At 44.0% G+C, this 17,680-nt stretch overlaps 1 protein-coding gene across 1 annotated transcript in view; it reads right to left on the bottom strand.

The window, feature by feature from the left end:
* Positions 1-321: 321 nt before the first annotated feature.
* Positions 322-17,680, bottom strand: part of serinc5 (serine incorporator 5) — a 48,053-nt gene continuing 30,694 nt past the window's right edge. The window contains exons 3-12 of the mRNA XM_042320656.1: positions 16,572-16,750; positions 16,380-16,462; positions 15,452-15,545; positions 7,346-7,557; positions 7,150-7,242; positions 6,816-6,942; positions 5,461-5,530; positions 3,176-3,212; positions 1,791-1,935; positions 322-1,016 (exon numbers count right to left, since the gene is read on the bottom strand). Coding sequence (XP_042176590.1) covers positions 872-1,016; positions 1,791-1,935; positions 3,176-3,212; positions 5,461-5,530; positions 6,816-6,942; positions 7,150-7,242; positions 7,346-7,557; positions 15,452-15,545; positions 16,380-16,462; positions 16,572-16,750 — 1,185 coding nt within the window. The 3' untranslated portion in view covers positions 322-871. The remainder of the gene's footprint in view (positions 1,017-1,790; positions 1,936-3,175; positions 3,213-5,460; positions 5,531-6,815; positions 6,943-7,149; positions 7,243-7,345; positions 7,558-15,451; positions 15,546-16,379; positions 16,463-16,571; positions 16,751-17,680) is intronic.

Raw genomic sequence — 17,680 nt, 5'->3', positions numbered from 1 at the left:
TGGTCTAAGAGAGTAGCTAGCTGTGCCACTAGAGATTCTGGGTTCAAGTCCAGGCTCTGTCGCAGCCGGCCGCGACTGGGAGACCCATGGGTCGGCGCACAATTGGCCCAGCGTCGTCCGGGTTAGGGGAGGGTTTGGTCGGTAGGGATGTCCTTGTCTCATCGCTCACAAGCGACTCCTGTGGCGGGCCAGGCGCAATGCGTATGGTGTTTCCTCCGACACATCAGTGAGGCTGGCTTCTGGGTTAAGTGGGCATTGTGTCAACAAGCAGCTTGGTTGGGTTGTGTTTCGGAGGATGCACGGCTCTCGACCTTCGCCTCTCCCGAGTCCGAACGGGAGTTGCAGCGATGAGACAAGACTAACTACCAATTAGATACCACGAAATTGGGGAGGAAAAGGGGTAAACAAAATCAAGACAATAACAAGCTGATGTATGAGCCTGAGAAATGAAACTTCTCTTCATGGGAATAAAAGAATAACAGAGACAAGTATGGGAATCACACATATAAGCAAACATGTAAACAGGGTTGAAATGATATTGGTGCTGGACACTCCCATAAAAGAATATGGGCACCTCTAGGACCATGGGGAGCCACATACATTATTGTATGAACATTGGTCCAGCCCATTGTTTTAGGCACCCCCAAGAGTCAAGCTATGAGTCCAACCTGAATGTAACCCCATACATCAATAATAGTAAAAATGAAAGACATCAACTGCCTTCCCGGCAACAATAGCTTAAAGTATTCATAACTGGTCAAAAATTCAATATAAAACACTAAAACATTAAAAACAAAACGCAACACAAAAAACCCATGTAGAAAGCTGAAAATAATGTTGGGCTGTGTTTCGGTGTCTGCATGTGTGTGTGTTAGGCCTCGAAGCGTTTGGGGCAGACCATGGGGGCGAGCAGGGTCCACATGTAGAGGATGAGACAGACCCAGCAGGACGCCATCTTGATCCAGAACACAGACCAACTGCCATCCAGCAGCTTCTCTATCTTATGGTTGTCATAGCTACGGGAAAACAAACATAGCTCTTAGCTTTACACAACATTTTAATTAGTGGAATAAATAAAGAAACAAAGTTTCCCTAGTAACTCTACCACTAACTGGGACCTAGTTAAAGTTTCCCCAGTAGGCTAACTCTTCTACGAACTGAAACAATAATTAAAGTTCCCCAGTGACTATTCTACTAACTGGGACCTAGTTAAAGTTTCCCCAGTAGGCTAACCCTTCTACGAACTGAAGCTATAATTAAAGTTCCCCAGTGACTATTCTACTAACTGGGACCTAGTTAAAGTTTCCCCAGTAGGCTAACTCATCTACGAACTGAAGCTATAATTAAAGTTCCCCAGTGACTATTCTACTAACTGGGACCTAGTTAAAGTTTCCCCAGTAGGCTAACTCGTCTACGAACTGAAGCTATAATTAGAGTTTCACAGTAACTCTTCTAGCAGCAAGAGTTTCCACAGTAACTCTACTAGTAGTAAGGGTTTCCACAGTCACTCTACTAGTAGTAAGGGTTTCTACAGTCACTCTACTAGTAGTAAGGGTTTCCACAGTAACTCTACTAGTAGTAAGGGTTTCCACAGTAACTGCGCTAGTAGTAAGGGTTTCCACAGTAACTCTACTAGCAGTAAGAGTTTCCACAGTAACTCTACTAGTAGTAAGAGTTTCCCCAGTAACTCTACTAGCAGTAAGGGTTTCCACAGTAACTGCGCTAGTAGTAAGGGTTTCCACAGTAACTCTACTAGTAGTAAGGGTTTCCACAGTAACTCTGCTACTTACTGGAACCAGTTTGTGACAGTCATCATGACGTAGAGTGAACCCAGGAAGAAGACAAAGTGGAAGTAGGTGTAGCTGTAGATGGTTCCCTGTCTCTCATCATATAAAACATTTTGTCCTCCTCCAGTCTGCTCCTCATCATAGTCATCTGGACAACACAACCACAACAACACAGCAACGTTTTTACGACCTTACATCATAGTCACAACACAATCACAACCACCCCACCCCTGGTCTCGGGCTCCAGTATCTATGCGGCAATAGTATATGTGCCAGGGGGCTAGGGACAGTCTGTCCTATCTGGTGTAATTCTCCTGTTTAATCTGGTGTCTTGTATGACCTTAGGTATGCTCCCTCTAATTCTCCCATCCCTCTCTCTTTCTCTCTCCCCCCTCCTGGAGTACCTGAGCCCTAGGACCATGCCTCAGGACTACCTGGCCTGACAACTCCTGGCTGACTCTGTCCCCAGTCCACCTGGTCGTGCTGCTGATTCAATTTCTGCTGTTCTGCCTGTGGCTATGGAACCCTGACCCGTTCACGGGTCATGCTACCTTGTCCCGGACCTGCTGTTTTGAATTTTTCATCTGCATTGCTTGCTCTTTGGGGTTTTAGGCTGGGTTTCTGTATCAGCACTTTGTGACGACTGCTGATGTAAAAAGGGCTTTAGAAATGCATTTCACTGATTGATCACAGCAACTTAATTACGACCTTACATCAGTCAACACAACCACAACACCACAGCAACATTACATATAACACTTATGATGCAAAGAAAACCGTTGTTAAAATCATTATTATCATCACGATAAACTCAGCTCTATCCAATAAAACTCTCACTAATATTCCTGTTTTCTTTCCTTTTTCCTGGTCTCTAACCTCTATATTTCTCTCTCTCCGCTTTGCAGGACAGGAAACTCTCTGAAAATTACTATGTCTACTGAGAAGGGCTTAAGTTTGTTTTTAAATCAAATGTATTGTTCTTAACTGTACACTTGTTACCCCCCCCAAAAAAAAAATATCTGTATAATACATTCATAAATGAAGTGACATGCTCTGCTCTGTTATTTCCCTGGCTGCAGTGCTGCTTTACCCCACCAGAGGGCAGCTGCAGCCTTCCCTCAGTTCTACTACTACTACTATCTGACTAGTCTATCTCCAACCACTAGTCATAGTCTCCTCCTGGTAACACTGACATCATTTCTGTTTACTGACCAATGCTGTTCCTGCATCTTTACTGGTACTATGTGTATGAGAGAATATACAAGAACACTGCCTGTTTCTGGTGGTATTACAGTAGTACAGTAGAATACTGAGAGCGATGGTATTTTATACAGAAAGCAGTGAGAGAAGGAGAAAGAGAGGGAGAGAAAGAATATGTTTGTATTTACCTGTGTCATCTCCAAAGCAGAAACAGCAGCGCGCTCTCTGCCGGAGAGAGGTGAGTTAGTACTTGTACAGGAATGAATCAACTAATCAACTATACATAGCCGAGCTGGAGCAGATCGAGGAGTGGAGTGTGCCCAATTCGACTGGAGCCCAGAGTGAGTTTCCCAAAGGCTGGAGGGTCGGCCTTTTCGCCCGCTCCAGTAGCACTCACTTCACTTCACGAGCTCAGGGCATTCCTGGCCCAGCATGCATTTCTAGTCCACTTGTGTGCTGCTATAGCCCCTTTCTTTAGCTACTGTCATGGAGTTCACTAAATATTTTCATAAAGAAACTGATAAAACACACAGATATGTTCGATCAGCTTCAAGTACAGGCTCTGGCTGGGCCTTTCAGGGGCATTCAGAGACTTGTCACGAGGCCACTCCTGCATTGTCTTGGCTGTGTGCTTAGGGTGGTTGTCCTGTTGGAAGGTGAACCTTCACCCCAGTCTGAGGTCCTGAGTGCTCTGGAGCAGGTTTTCATCAAGGATCTCTCTCTACTTTGCTCCATTCATCTTTGCCTCGATTCTGACTAGTCTCTAAGTCCCCACAGCATGATGCTGCCACCATCATGCTTCACCGTAGGGATGGTGCCAGGTTTCCTCCAGACGTGATGCTGCCACCATCATGCTTCACCGTAGGGATGGTGCCAGGTTTCCTCCAGACGTGATGCTGCCACCATCATGCTTCACCGTAGGGATGGTGCCAGGTTTCCTCCAGACGTGATGCTGCCACCATCATGCTTCACCATAGGGATGGTGCCAGGTTTCCTCCAGAAGTGATGCTGCCACCATCATGCTTCACCGTAGGGTTGGTGCCAGGTTTCCTCCAGACGTGATGCTGCCACCATCATGCTTCACCGTAGGGATGGTGCCAGGTTTCCTCCAGACGTGATGCTGCCACCATCATGCTTCACCGTAGGGATGGTGCCAGGTTTCCTCCAGATGTGACACTTGGCATTCAGGCCAAAGAGTTTAATATTGGTTTCATCAGACCAGAGAATCTTGTTTCTCATGGTCTGAGAGTCTTTAGGTGCCTTTTGGCAAACTCCAAGTGGGCTGTCATGTGCTTTTATTGAGGAGTGGCTTCCGTCTCTGGCCACTCTACCATAAAGGCCTGATTGGTGGTGCTGCAGAGATGGTTGACCTTCTGGAATGTTCTCCCATCTCCACATAGGAACTCTAGAGCTCTGTCAGAGTGACCATAGAGTTCTTGGTAACCTCCCTGACCAAGGCCCTTCTCCCTCAATTGCTCAGTTTGGCCAGGCAGCCAGCTCTCGGAAGAGTCTTCTTCCATTTAAAAATGATGGAGGCCACTGTGTTCTTGGGGACCTAAAATGCTGCAGAAATGTTTTGGTACCCTTCCCCAGATCTGTGCCTCGACACAATCCTGTCTCGGAGCTCTACGGACAATTCCTTTGACCTCAAGGCTTGGTTTTTGCTCTGACAGGCACAGTCAACTGTGGGACCTTATATAGACAGGTGTGTGCCTTTCCAAAGCATGTCCAATCAATTTAATTTACCACAGTTGGACTCTAATCAAGTTGTAGAAACATCTCAAGGATGATCAATTGAAACAGGATGCACCTGAGCTCAATTTCAAGTCTCATAGCAAAGAGTCTGAATACTTATGTAAATAAGGTCTTTCTGTTTTTATTTTTTATACATTTGCAAATATTTATAAAAACCTGTTTTTGCTTTGTCATTATGGGTTATTGTGTGTAGATTGATGAGGAACATTTTTTATTGAATCCATTTTAAATTAAGTCTGTAAAGTAATAAAACGTGGAAAGAGTTAAGGGGTCTGAATACCAAATAGGCACTGTATATGCTTATCAAGAGCTTATATATGCTGTATATGCTAAGACATGTAGCCTATTTGAAATGATGAGCACTTCTGACAATCACAGTTTGTTGTTTATTAAAATACTTTTCATTCAAATCATATGGTTTGGTTTCCATAGGCTACTTCAAAACCAAATGGTAGGTCCAGGTAGTCACAAAAATAGATGGTGTTGGTTAAATGGGGATTTTAGTGAATTTGAATTTGGAGCAGCAGTTTTTTTCCCTGTGAGTGAGGAGGGGGATTCCGACCGCTCAACTCTGCCCACATACTCTGGTGCAGACACACACTGAGCTGTTGAAAGGATGTGTGTGATTGGCTGGACCACAAATAACTGGAAAAATGTATTCTGACAGATCTGTAATGTTTGTGTGTGTGTGTGTGTTTGTGTTCGTGGATGGTCTTACTTCAGTCTCAGGCACGCTGTTCCTAATCACACGCATCGCTGCAGAGCTCCGTCTGGTGGTGGACGTCAAACTACACACACACACACACACACACACACACACACACACACACACACACACACACACACACACACACACACACACACACACACACACACACACACACCGATTACAAATCTGTCAGAAGACATTTTCTAGGCTTGGGCGATTTACCGTATATACCACATACTGGGGTATTTGGAAAAAGCCACGGAATGGTTTTGTAATACCGTCAATAGCATTGAAACAATTTCTTTGAAGTGTTGAATTCCATTTGAATTCTACCTTTAAAGTAAATACCTGCAGTCAACTTTTGTAAACTTTATAAAAAAATAACATTGTGTTTTTTCATATCACCTGCCACATTATTATGAAGCTTACAGTAGTCCCCAGTCACATGTCATGTGGTGTTTGTTTACAAGCACACAACAACTAGAGACCGGAGCCTTGTGAGTCACTCACTGTTGTGCAACATGTGTCAGGTGATCTAATTACAGTATGGATTTCACAACTAAATTGCCAGCTAGATATCTCATAACTATTAAGTTAACTGTCTAAAATGTGCTAAATGCTCTGCAGTTGTGTATTGGTTTGCAAATTTAGTAGCTTGTTAGCTATTTAGCTAAGTGGTTAGCTTCTTCCAAATTCAAGCATTTGCTTGGTAACAGCAGAGAATCCCCTCTTGAATCAAGAGCCTTGCTGGCTAATATTTGTTTTGTGTGTGCAGCAAACCGTGAGTAGCATTTTTGAGTGATTTGTATAGGTTAGAAACTGTACAAAATGTTTGCAATCCACTCGTTATCATTGCATTTACTTAGCATTCTCTATGGGATTTTATATGTACTTGTTGGCATCGCTAACTTTAGGATTACAGAGTATCAGTGGGGTTTGAAAGCAGCACCCCTTGTGTTCAGTGCTGGTATTACAGAATATCCCAGGAATGGCACAAGGTCGGTATGAAGGCATGACAATCTGGATACCGCCCACGCCTACATTTTCCCATAAATTTCTGGTTGAGAATAGCTGAAGTCTTTCACAGAGATTAACACAGGATAAGCTGTATGTCTGAGCTTAATGTGAAACACATGTGGACACCCTCACTACAAATCCAGGCTATCACACACACCCTCTCAACAGATTCATCCAATCACACGAACCCTCTCAACAGCCCCAGCCAATCAGAAACAATATAACTTTTCCTCCAATAAATAACAAATTACCTCACTGCAAAAAGTCTAAAAACACAGCCCCCTCTCCTCTCTGCACAGATCTAAAAACAGGGGATAGGTGAAAGCAACACGGGGTGTGTGTCTTACCAGGAGTAGAGCACACAGCCGAACAGGATGACAGTTCCCACTCCTGTTACGATCCTCTTGTCGCTCTCTGAACCAGAGTTGAAAGGGAACACACACACTGTCGTATTCACCCCATTAACCTCCAACACTATACAGAGAAAGAGAGAGAAAGAAGAGTAATAAGAGGATGATGTTAATACTGTAAGAGGCACATTGGGCCAAACAGAGCATAGCATTCATGGAGGCATTTAAAGTGTAAATTAACAAAATGCAAACACATGAAACCTGTTAATAGGCAATTCATATAGGCAATGAAACACTAGAACGCTATGGGCTGAGCCTCCGGTATACTTACTCTCTTTGGGCTTGCTGGAGAAGGCTGAGAAGGTGAGGTACATGACGTACACACTGATCACTCCTGGCTGGAGCAGGCCAGACTTAGGCTGGACTGGAGGAGAACAGATGGACTGTTACCGTATGTGTGTGTGTCCCTGTTTGTGTGTGTGTGTCCCTGTTTGTGTGTGTGTGTGTGTGTGTGTGTGTGTACTCACGTCTCTGTATGAAGGGAGATATAGCCAGCATAGTGACTATGAAACAGAGGCTGCCGTTGACCCCCAGGAACACCTTATTGAGCAGACAGGCCTGAGAGTGTGTGTAAAACAGAGCCATGAACACCACAGCTCCTACGGCGACACTGAACAACACCAAGGTGGCCAGAGCCAGCGCCCCATACCACAGACGGTTGTCCTTCACACCTGAACTCCTAAAGAGGGGGGACGAATAGGAGGAAGAGAGAGGAGGGAAGGATAGGAGGAAGAGAGAGGAGGGAAGGATGGGAGGAAGAGAGGGGGAGGGAAGGATGGGAGGAAGAGGGAAGGATGGGAGGAAGAGAGAGGAGGGAGGGAGGAAGAGATGGGAGGGAAGGGATGGGAGGAAGAGAGAGGAGGGAAGGATGGGAGGAAGAGAGGGGGAGGGGAAGGATGGGAGGAAGAGAGGGAGGGAAGGATGGGAGGAAGGATGGGAGGAAAAGGGAGGGGGGGAGGGAGGAAGGATGGGAGGATGAACAGAGGGGAGGGAAGGATGGGAGGAAGAGAGAGGAGGGAAGGATGGGAGGAACAGAGGGGGAGGAAAGATGGGAGGAAGAGAGAGGGGGAGGTAGGGTAAGGAAAATAGAGGAAGAGAGAGGGGGAGGTATGGTAAGGAAATGAGAGGAAGAGAGAGGGGGAGGTAGGGTAAGGAAAATAAAGGAAGAGAGAGGGGGAGGTAGGGTAAGGAAAATAGAGGAAGAGAGAGGGGGAGGTAGGGTAAGGAAATGAGAGGAAGAGAGAGGGGGAGGTAGGGTAAGGAAATGAGAGGAAGAGAGAGAGGAGATTGCTATATTTTATTCCTGAGGATACTAAAAGACAGGTTTAGGGTTGCTGGAAGATTTTCCACATTCGTAGTACTTTTACTCAGGCAAGCCAACCAGAGCGCCTCCTCCACCCAGGCACACACACAAAAATACATTCCCAGTTAGTGAAAATACAAAAACAACCTTTAAAATGGTCCCCTTTCATGCTAATTGCTACTGTGTGTGTGTGTGTGTGTGTGTGTGTGCGTGTCTCAGAGGGGGAGAGGAAACTGTGAGCATACCCTCCTCTGCCATGTGCATCCTGTCTGAAAAAGACTCTCTCTCTCCCTCTGTTCCTCTCTCTATCCCTCTGTTTCTCTCTCCCTTTGTTTCTCTCAATTCAATTTCAATTTATTGCCATGGGAAACATATGTTTACATTGCCAAAGCAAGTGAAATAGATAATTAACAAAAGTGAAATAAACAATAAAAAGTGAACAGTAAATACTACACTTACAAAAGTTCCAAAAGAATAAAGACATTTCACATGTCATATTATATCCATATACTGTGTTGTAACGATGTGCAAATAGTTAAAGCACAAAAGGAGAAATAAATAAACACAAATATCGGTTGTATTTACAATGGTGTTTGTTCTTCACTGGTTGTCCTTTTTATGTGGCAACAGGTCACAAATCTTGCTGCTGTGTTTGCACACAAATTGGATTTGTTTTTGAAATCTTTGTGGGTCTGCGCAATCTGAGAGATATATGTGTCTCTAATATGGTCATACATTTGGCAGGAGGTTAGGAAGTGCAGCTCAGTTTCCATCTCATTTTGTGGGCAGTGAGCACATAGCCTGTCTTCTCTTGAGAATCAGGTCTGCCTTTGGCGGTCTTTCTCAATATCAAAGGCTATATGCTCACTGAGTCTGTACGTTGTCAAATATTTCCGTAATTTTGGGTCAGTCACAGTGGTCAGGTACACTGCCACTGTGTACTCTCCATTAAGGGCCAAATAACATTCTAGTTTGCTCAGTTTTTTTGTAAATTCTTTCCAATGTGTCAAGTAATTATCTTTTTGCTTTCTTATGATTTGGTTGGGTCTAGTGTTGCTGCCCTGGGGCTCTGTGGGGTCTGTTTGTGTTTGTGAACAGAGCCCCAGGACCAGCTTGCTTAGGGGGCTCTTCTCCAGGTTCATTTCTCTGTAGGTGCTGGCTTTGTTATGGAAGGTTTTGGAATCGCTTCCTTTTAGGTGGTTGTAGAATTTAATTAACGGCTCTGTCCTGGATTTTGATAATTAGCGGGAATTGGCCTAAATCTGCTCTGCATGCATTACTTGGTGTTTTACGTTGTTAACGGAGGATATTTTTCCAGAATTCTGCATGCAGAATCTAAATTTGGTGTTGTCCCATGTTGTGAATTTTTGATTGGTGAGCGGACCCCAGACTTCACAACCATAAAGGGAAATGGGTTCTATAACTGATTAAAGTATTTTTTGCCAGATCCTAATTGGTATGTCAAATTTTATTTTCCTTTTGATTGTATAGAAGGCCCTTCTTGCCTTGTCTCGCAGATTGTTCACAGCTTTGTGGAAGTTACCTGTGGTGCTGATGTTTAGGCCGAGGTTTTGACCTTTTATGTAACACCATTATTTTTGTCTGACTGAGATTTACAGTCAAGGCCCAGGTCTGACAGAATCTGTGCAGAAGATCTAGGTGTTGCTGTAGGCCCTCCTTGGTCGGGGACAGTAGCACCAAATCATCAGCAAACCGTAGACATTTGGCTTCAGATTCTAGTAGGGTGAGGCCAGTTGCTGCAGCCTGTTCTAGTACCCTCGCCAATTCGTTGATACAGTGCCTTGCGAAAGTATTCGGCCCCCTTGAACTTTTCGACCTTTTGCCACATTTCAGGCTTCAAACATAAAGATATAAAACTGTATTTTTTTGTGAAGAATCAACAAGTGGGACACAATCATGAAGTGGAATTACATTTATTGGATATTTCAAACTTTTTTAACAAATCAAAAACGGAAAAATTGGGCGTGCAAAATTATTCAGCCCCCTTAAGTTAATACTTTGTAGCGCCACCTTTTGCTGCGATTACAGCTGTAAGTCGCTTGGGGTATGTCTCTATCAGTTTTGCACATCGAGAGACTGAAATTTTTTCCCATTCCTCCTTGCAAAACAGCTCGAGCTCAGTGGGTTGGATGGAGAGCATTTGTGAACAGCAGTTTTCAGTTCTTTCCACAGATTCTCGATTGGATTCAGGTCTGGACTTTGACTTGGCCATTCTAACACCTGGATATGTTTATTTTTGAACCATTCCATTGTAGATTTTGCTTTATGTTTTGGATCATTGTCTTGTTGGAAGACAAATCTCCGTCCCAGTCTCAGGTCTTTTGCAGACTCCATCAGGTTCTTCCAGAATGGTCCTGTATTTGGCTCCATCCATCTTCCCATCAATTTTAACCATCTTCCCTGTCCCTGAAGAAAAGCAGGCCCAAACCATGATGCTGCCACCACCATGTTTGACAGTGGGGATTGTGTTCAGGGTGGTGAGCTGTGTTGCTTTTACGCCAAACATAACGTTTTGCATTGTTGCCAAAAAGTTCCATTTTGGTTTCATCTGACCAGAGCACCTTCTTCCACATGTTTGGTGTGTCTCCCAGGTGGCTTGTGGCAAACTTTAAACAACACTTTTTATGGATATCTTTAAGAAATGGCTTTCTTCTTGCCACTCTTCCATAAAGGCCAGATTTGTGTAATATACGACTGATTGTTGTCCTATGGACAGAGTCTCCCACCTCAGCTGTAGATCTCTGCAGTTCATACAGAGTGATCATGGGCCTCTTGGCTGCATCTCTGATCAGTCTTCTCCTTGTATGAGCTGAAAGTTTAGAGGGACGGCCAGGTCTTGGTAGATTTGCAGTGGTCTGATACTCCTTCCATTTCAATATTATCGCTTGCACAGTGCTCCTTGGGATGTTTAAAGCTTGGGAAATCTTTTTGTATCCAAATCCGGCTTTAAACTTCTTCACAACAGTATCTCGGACCTGCCTGGTGTGTTCCTTGTTCTTCATGATGCTCTCTGCGCTTTTAACGGACCTCTGAGACTATCACAGTGCAGGTGCATTTATACGGAGACTTGATTACACACAGGTGGATTGTATTTATCATCATTAGTAATTTAGGTCAACATTGGATCATTCAGAGATCCTCACTGAACTTCTGGAGAGAGTTTGCTGCACTGAAAGTAAAGGGGCTGAATAATTTTGCACGCCCAATTTTTCAGTTTTTGATTTGTTAAAAAAGTTTGAAATATCCAATAAATGTCGTTCCACTTCATGATTGTGTCCCACTTGTTGTTGATTCTTCACAAAAAAATACAGTTTTATATCTTTATGTTTGAAGCCTGAAATGTGGCAAAAGGTCGCAAAGTTCAAGGAGGCCGAATACTTTCGCAAGGCACTGTATATAAGTTGAAGAGGGTGGGGCTTAAGCTGCATCCCTGTCTCACCCCCCGGCCCTGTGGAAAGAAATGTTTTTGTTTTTTGCCAATGTGTACATGGATTTGATAATATTGTATGTTTTCCCTCAATAGCATTTTCCACCAACTTGTATAGCAGACCCGCATGCCAAATTGAGTTGAAAGCTTTTTAAAAATCAACAAAGCATGAGAAGACTTTGCCTTTGTTTTGGTTTGTTTCTCAATTAGGGCGTGCAGGGTGAATACGTGGTCCGTCGTATGGTAATTTGGTAAAAGGCCAATTTGACATTTGCTCAGTACATCGTATTCGCTGAGAAAATGTACCAGTCTTGTCGCGATCGTCGATAAGAACGGACCAAGGCGCAGCTTAAGTTGAGTTCTACATACTTTATTACACAGTTAAACTCAGAAAACAATAAACATAACACGACCATGAAAGCCGTAGTGCTCAAAACACTAACACAAACAATATCCCAAAAAACAGGTGGGAACAAAGGACAACTTAAGTATGATCCCCAATTAGAGACAACGATAATCAGCTGCCTCTAATTGGGAACCATACCAAAACACCAACACAGAAATATAACAACTAGAACACCCCCGAGTCACACGTGACAAGTCTGCTGTTAATGGTAATGCAGAGGATTTCCCCAAGGTTGCGGTTGACACATATCCCCTGGTAGTTAATGGGGTCAAATTTGGGGTGATCAGTCCTTGGTTCCAAATATTGGGGAAGATGCCAGAGCTGAGGATGATGTTAAAGAGTTTAAGTACAGCCAATTGGAATTTGTGGTCTGTATATTTTATCATTTCATTTAGGATACCATCAACACCACAGGCATTTTTTGGGGTTGGAGGGTTTGTATTTTGTCCTGTAGTTCATTCAATGTAATTGGAGAATCCAATGGGTTCTGGTAGTCTTGAATAGTTGTTTCTAAGATTTGTATTTGATCATGTACAGTTGAAGTCGGAAGTTAACATACAATTAGGTTGGGGTCATTAAAACTCATTTTGCAACCACTCCACAAATTTCTTGTTAACAAACTATAGTTTTGGCAAGTCGGTTAGGACATCTACTTTGTGTATGACACAAATCATTTTCCCAACAATTGTTTACAGACAGATTATTTCACTTATAAATCACTGTATCACAATTCCAGTGGGTCAGAAGTTTACATACGCTAAGATGACTGTGCCTTTAAACAGCTTGGAAAATTCCAGAAAATTATGTAATGTCGTTAGAATCTTCTGATAAGCTAATTGGCATAATTTAAGTCAATTGGAGGTGTACCTGTGGATGTATTTCAAGGCGTACCTTCAAACTCAGTGCCTCTTTGCTTGACATCATGGGAAAATCAAAAGAAATCAGCCAAGACGTCAGATTTTTTTTTTTAGACCTCCACAAGTCTGGTTCATCATTGGGAGCAATTTCCAAATGCCTGAAGGTACCATGTTCATCTGGACAAACAATAGTACGCAAGTATAAACACCATGGGACCACGCAGCCGTCATATCGCTCAGGAAGGAGACGCGTTCTGCCTCCTAGAGATGAACGTACTTTGTCGCGAAAAGTGCAAATCAATCCCAAAACAACAGCAAAGGACCTTGTGAAGATGCTGGAGAAAACAGGTACAAAAGTATCTATATCCACAGTAAAACAAGTCCTATATCGACATAACATGAAAGGCCGCTCAGCAAGGAAGAAGCCACTGCTCCAAAACCGCCATAAAAAAAGACAGACTATAGTTTGCAACTGCACATGGGGCCAAAGAGCGTACTTTTTGGAGAAATGTCCTCTGGTCTGATGAAACAAAAATATAACTGTTTGGCCATAATGACCATCGTTATGTTTGGAGGAAAAATGGGGTAGCTTTCAAGCCGAAGAACACCATCCCAACCGTGAAGCACGGGGGTGGCAGCATCATGTTGTGGGGGTGCTTTGCTGCAGGAGGGACTGGTGCACTTCACAAAATAGATGGCATCATGAGGAGGGAAAATGATGTGGATATATTGAAGCAACATCTCAAGACATCAGTCTTAAAGCTTGGTCGCAAATGGGTCTTCCAAATGGACAATGACCCCAAGCATACTTCCAAAGTTGTGGCAAAATGGCCTAAGGACAACAAAATCAAGGTATTGGAGTGGCCATCACAAAGCGCTGACCTCAATCCTATAGAGAATGTGTGGGCAGATCTGAAAAAGTGTGTGAAAGCAAGGAGTCCGACAAACCTGACTCCGTTACACCAGCTCTGTCAGGAGGAATGGGCCATGTATTTGGTATATGGTGTATGTAAACTTCCGACTTCAACTGTATAGGTTTTTGCTGTTCTTTGTTATAAAGCCAAAAAGATTGTAGAAGTGGTTTTTCCACACATCTCTGTTTTGGACAGATAACTCTGCGTGTTGTTTGTTTAGTTTTACAATTTTCCCAGAAGTGGGTAGATTCTATGGATTCTTCAAATATATTGAGCTGATTTCTGAGATGCTGTTTCTTCTTTTATCATAGTGTATTTCTGTATTGTTTTAGTGATTCACCATAGTGAAGGTGTAGGCTCAGGTTTTCTGGGTCTCTATGTTTTAGGTTGGACAGGTTTCTCAATTTCTTTCTTAGGTTTTTGCATTCTTCATCAAACCATTTGTCATTGTTAATTTTCTTAGGTTGTCTGCTTGACATTTTTAGATTTGTTTAGGGAAGCTGAAAGGTAAAATGTAGTGTTTATGTTTTCTACTGCCAAGTTCACAACTTCACTATTACAGTGAAATTGTCTAGAAAGGCTTGAATTTGTTGTTGCCTAATTGTTTTTTGCTAGACTTCCACACTATTTTCCTCACATCTATAACATTTCTTAATTTGATTCAGTTCCTTTGGCTTTGATGCCTCATGTTTGAGCATAGCTCAAGTAGAGTGTGATTTTGCTGTGTTATGTTGTCATAGTTGTGTTTAGGTGGGCTATATGGGGGAGGGAATGCTGTCACCTCCAGGTAGGTGTTTGTCCCCCTGTGTGCTTAGGGTTCTTGCCCAGTTCTGGCGTTTAGGTCGCCACAGACTAGTATTAGCATACCCCCCCAAATTAGCATACCCCCTGAGTCTGTTCCCTGTTTCACACCTGGTAGTTTGGTGGGTGGGACTACCAGCTCTCTGTAACCAAGAGGGCAACTAGTGGGTCCATCTCCTTTATACCATGTTTCTTGTAAGATGACAATGTCTATATTTCCAATTTCTTTAATGAAGTCTGGGTTCCGGGACTTTACGCCAAAGGCAGATGACCTCAGACCATGTATATTCCAGGATGAGATAGTAAAAGCGTTGTGTTCCATATTGTCACAGTAGGTGTGAGCAGAGCATGTTGAGCATCTGATACATACCTCTTAGGTCGCAGGATGGCGTTTGGGCGGGTGTTTCTCTCTCTCCCTCCCTCTGTTTCTCTCTCTCTCCCTCTGTGTCTCTCTCCCTCCCTCTGTTTCTCTCTCTCTCCCTCTGTGTCTCTCTCTCTCCCTCTGTGTCGCTCTCTCTCCCTCTGTGTCGCTCTCTCACTCTCTTTCTCTCTCTCACTCTCTTTCTCTCTCTCCCTGTTTCTCTCTCTCTCCGTGTCTCTCTCTCTCCCTGTTTCTCTCTCTCTCTCTCTTTCTCTCTCTCTCTCCCTGTTTCTCTCTCTCTCCCTGTGTCTCTCTCTCTATCCCGCTATCTCTTTGTCTCTCTGTCTCTCCCTCTGTTTCTCTTTCTTCCTCCCTGTTTCTCTCTCTCTGTCTTCATGCATTCACGTGTGACTGTTTTGGCTGAGGACAGAAAGAAAGGCTGTAGGAGAAAGAGAGCTTTATTAGAAGTGTTGCTGTTCTCACCAGTTAGTGTTCCATCTGTGAGCAAAATCCACCAGCAGCATGAGCTGGATCAGCAGGAAGAGAAACCCCCCTACAGCTCCCACATACCTCCACACTGAGGGGAGGAGAGAGAGGAGGGGCCAGGGAGAGAGATAGAGAGGAGGGAAGGGAGACAGAGGGAGAGAGGAGGGGGAGAGAGGTCGATAGAGAATGAGAGAGAGAGGAGGGAAGGGAGACAGAGGGAGAGAGGAGGGGGAGAGAGACAGAGTCAGGGGTAAAGAGGGGAGAGAGACAGAGGAGTAGAGAGAGAGAGGCAGGGGAGAGAGAGGAGTAGAGAGAGAGAGGCAGGCAGGGGAGAGAGAGAGGCAGGGGAGAGAGAGGAGTAGAGAGAGAGAGGCAGGGGATAGAGAGAGAGAGGCAGGGGAGAGAGAGGAGTAGAGAGAGAGAGGCAGGGGAGAGAGAGGAGTAGAGAGAGAGGCGGGGGGAGAGAGACAGAGGGAGGGAGGGTGATCGCACATTTAAAGTATTGCAAAGCTAACCATCAAATATCTAATCTCTTGTTCCATATGTTCTGCAGGATGTGCACACTTAGCTGCTGCATAACTCCTTGTGTGTTGTCATCGCATAGACAACCACAGGGACTAGATTCTCAGGCACACATGCACACGGTAACTAAAGCCTGCAGCTGCACCGGTCCTCTCCTCTGAAGGGAGCAGATAACAGACTCCCTCTCCTCTCTTTCTCTCTCTTTATTTCCCTTCTCTCTTCTCTCAAAGCTGGTTAAGGAAAGGCATTACAAGTCAAGGACAGTCACGCTGACCTCTACAGGTAAGTATAGGTGACAGAGATTTGAGACTCCACAGTGTGATAGAGCAGAGCAGGGCTCCGGTCTCTGTCCCCTCTGAGAGAACAAAGACTATAGACAGGAGAAGGATATAAGGGTCCATACCTTCCAGAAAGGTGTCCTGCTCTGGCAGGAAGAATCCTCCAACACAGCAGGCCAACAACACTATGAACTTCGGGAACCAAAACCTGTCAGAGAGAGATAGAGAGAGAGAGACATAAACGTCACTACACACACACACACACACACACACACACACACACACACACACACACACACACACACACACACACTTACCCATTGTGTATGGCGGCGCGGCAGCCGGTGGCAGAGTTGACTCGTAGGGTGAAGATAAAGAAGAAGAAGAAGAAGCAGGCCATCCCGAAGCAGACCTTGTACACAGCAGAGTAACCCACCAAGATAGAGCAGTTCTCACCAGCATTCAGCTTCTCACACAGGTCACTGTAGAATGGGATCTACAACCGAGAGAGAGAGAGAGGAGAGAGAGAGAGATAGAGAAGAAGGAGCAATGTTAACCACTAGATAAATAAATAAATCCGTACAAATTACAGCACGTGTGTGTATGTGTTTAGTTAGTTAAGTATCTGTGTTTAATTCCAGTTTAGCTGCATTGTGAATGAAGTGTTTTATCTTCTGGGTCTAGTGGTGAGTCCCCAATGTGAAATGTGCTCCTGTATGCTTCTAGACCAGGGGTGTCAAACTAATGTTGCCTCATGGACGGCATTCGGTCTCCACCGAGGTCCGGAGGGCTGCATTTAACATGTATTATATTTTCCCTGACTGTCTAGCTGTCACGCCCTGACCTTAGAGAGCCTTTTTATTTCTCTATTTGGTTCAGTCAGGGTGTGATTTGGGTGGGCATTCTAGTTTGTCTATTTCTTTGTTGGCCGGGTATGGTTCCCAATCAGAGGCAGCTGTCTATCGTTGTCTCTGATTGGGGATCATACATATTTTCCCACCTTCAGTTGTGGGATCTTGTGTTTGTGTATAGTTGCTTTCTGCACTGCATATAGCTTTACGATCGTTTTGCATTTTGTTGTTTTTTGGTGTCATTTAAAATAAAAGTATAATGTACGCCTACCACGCTGCACCTTGGTCTCCTTCTAACAATGGACGTAACACTAGCTTTTGTTTCGATGACTGTTATCAAGCTGGACAGAGTAAAGATACTATAATGACTGTTATCAAGCTGGACAGAGTAAAGATACTATAATGACTGTTATAAAGCTGGACAGAGTAAAGATACTATAATGACTGTTATCAAGCTGGACAGAGTAAAGATACTATAATGACTGTTATCAAGCTGGACAGAGTAAAGATACTATAATGACTGTTATCAAGCTGGACAGAGTAAAGATACTATAATGACTGTTATCAAGCTGGAC

The sequence above is a fragment of the Oncorhynchus tshawytscha genome, linkage group LG04 (genome assembly GCF_018296145.1).
Source record: "Oncorhynchus tshawytscha isolate Ot180627B linkage group LG04, Otsh_v2.0, whole genome shotgun sequence".
Classification (NCBI taxonomy): domain Eukaryota; kingdom Metazoa; phylum Chordata; class Actinopteri; order Salmoniformes; family Salmonidae; genus Oncorhynchus; species Oncorhynchus tshawytscha.
Note: the sequence above shows the minus strand (reverse complement) of the source record. Positions and strands in the feature narration are given on the sequence as shown.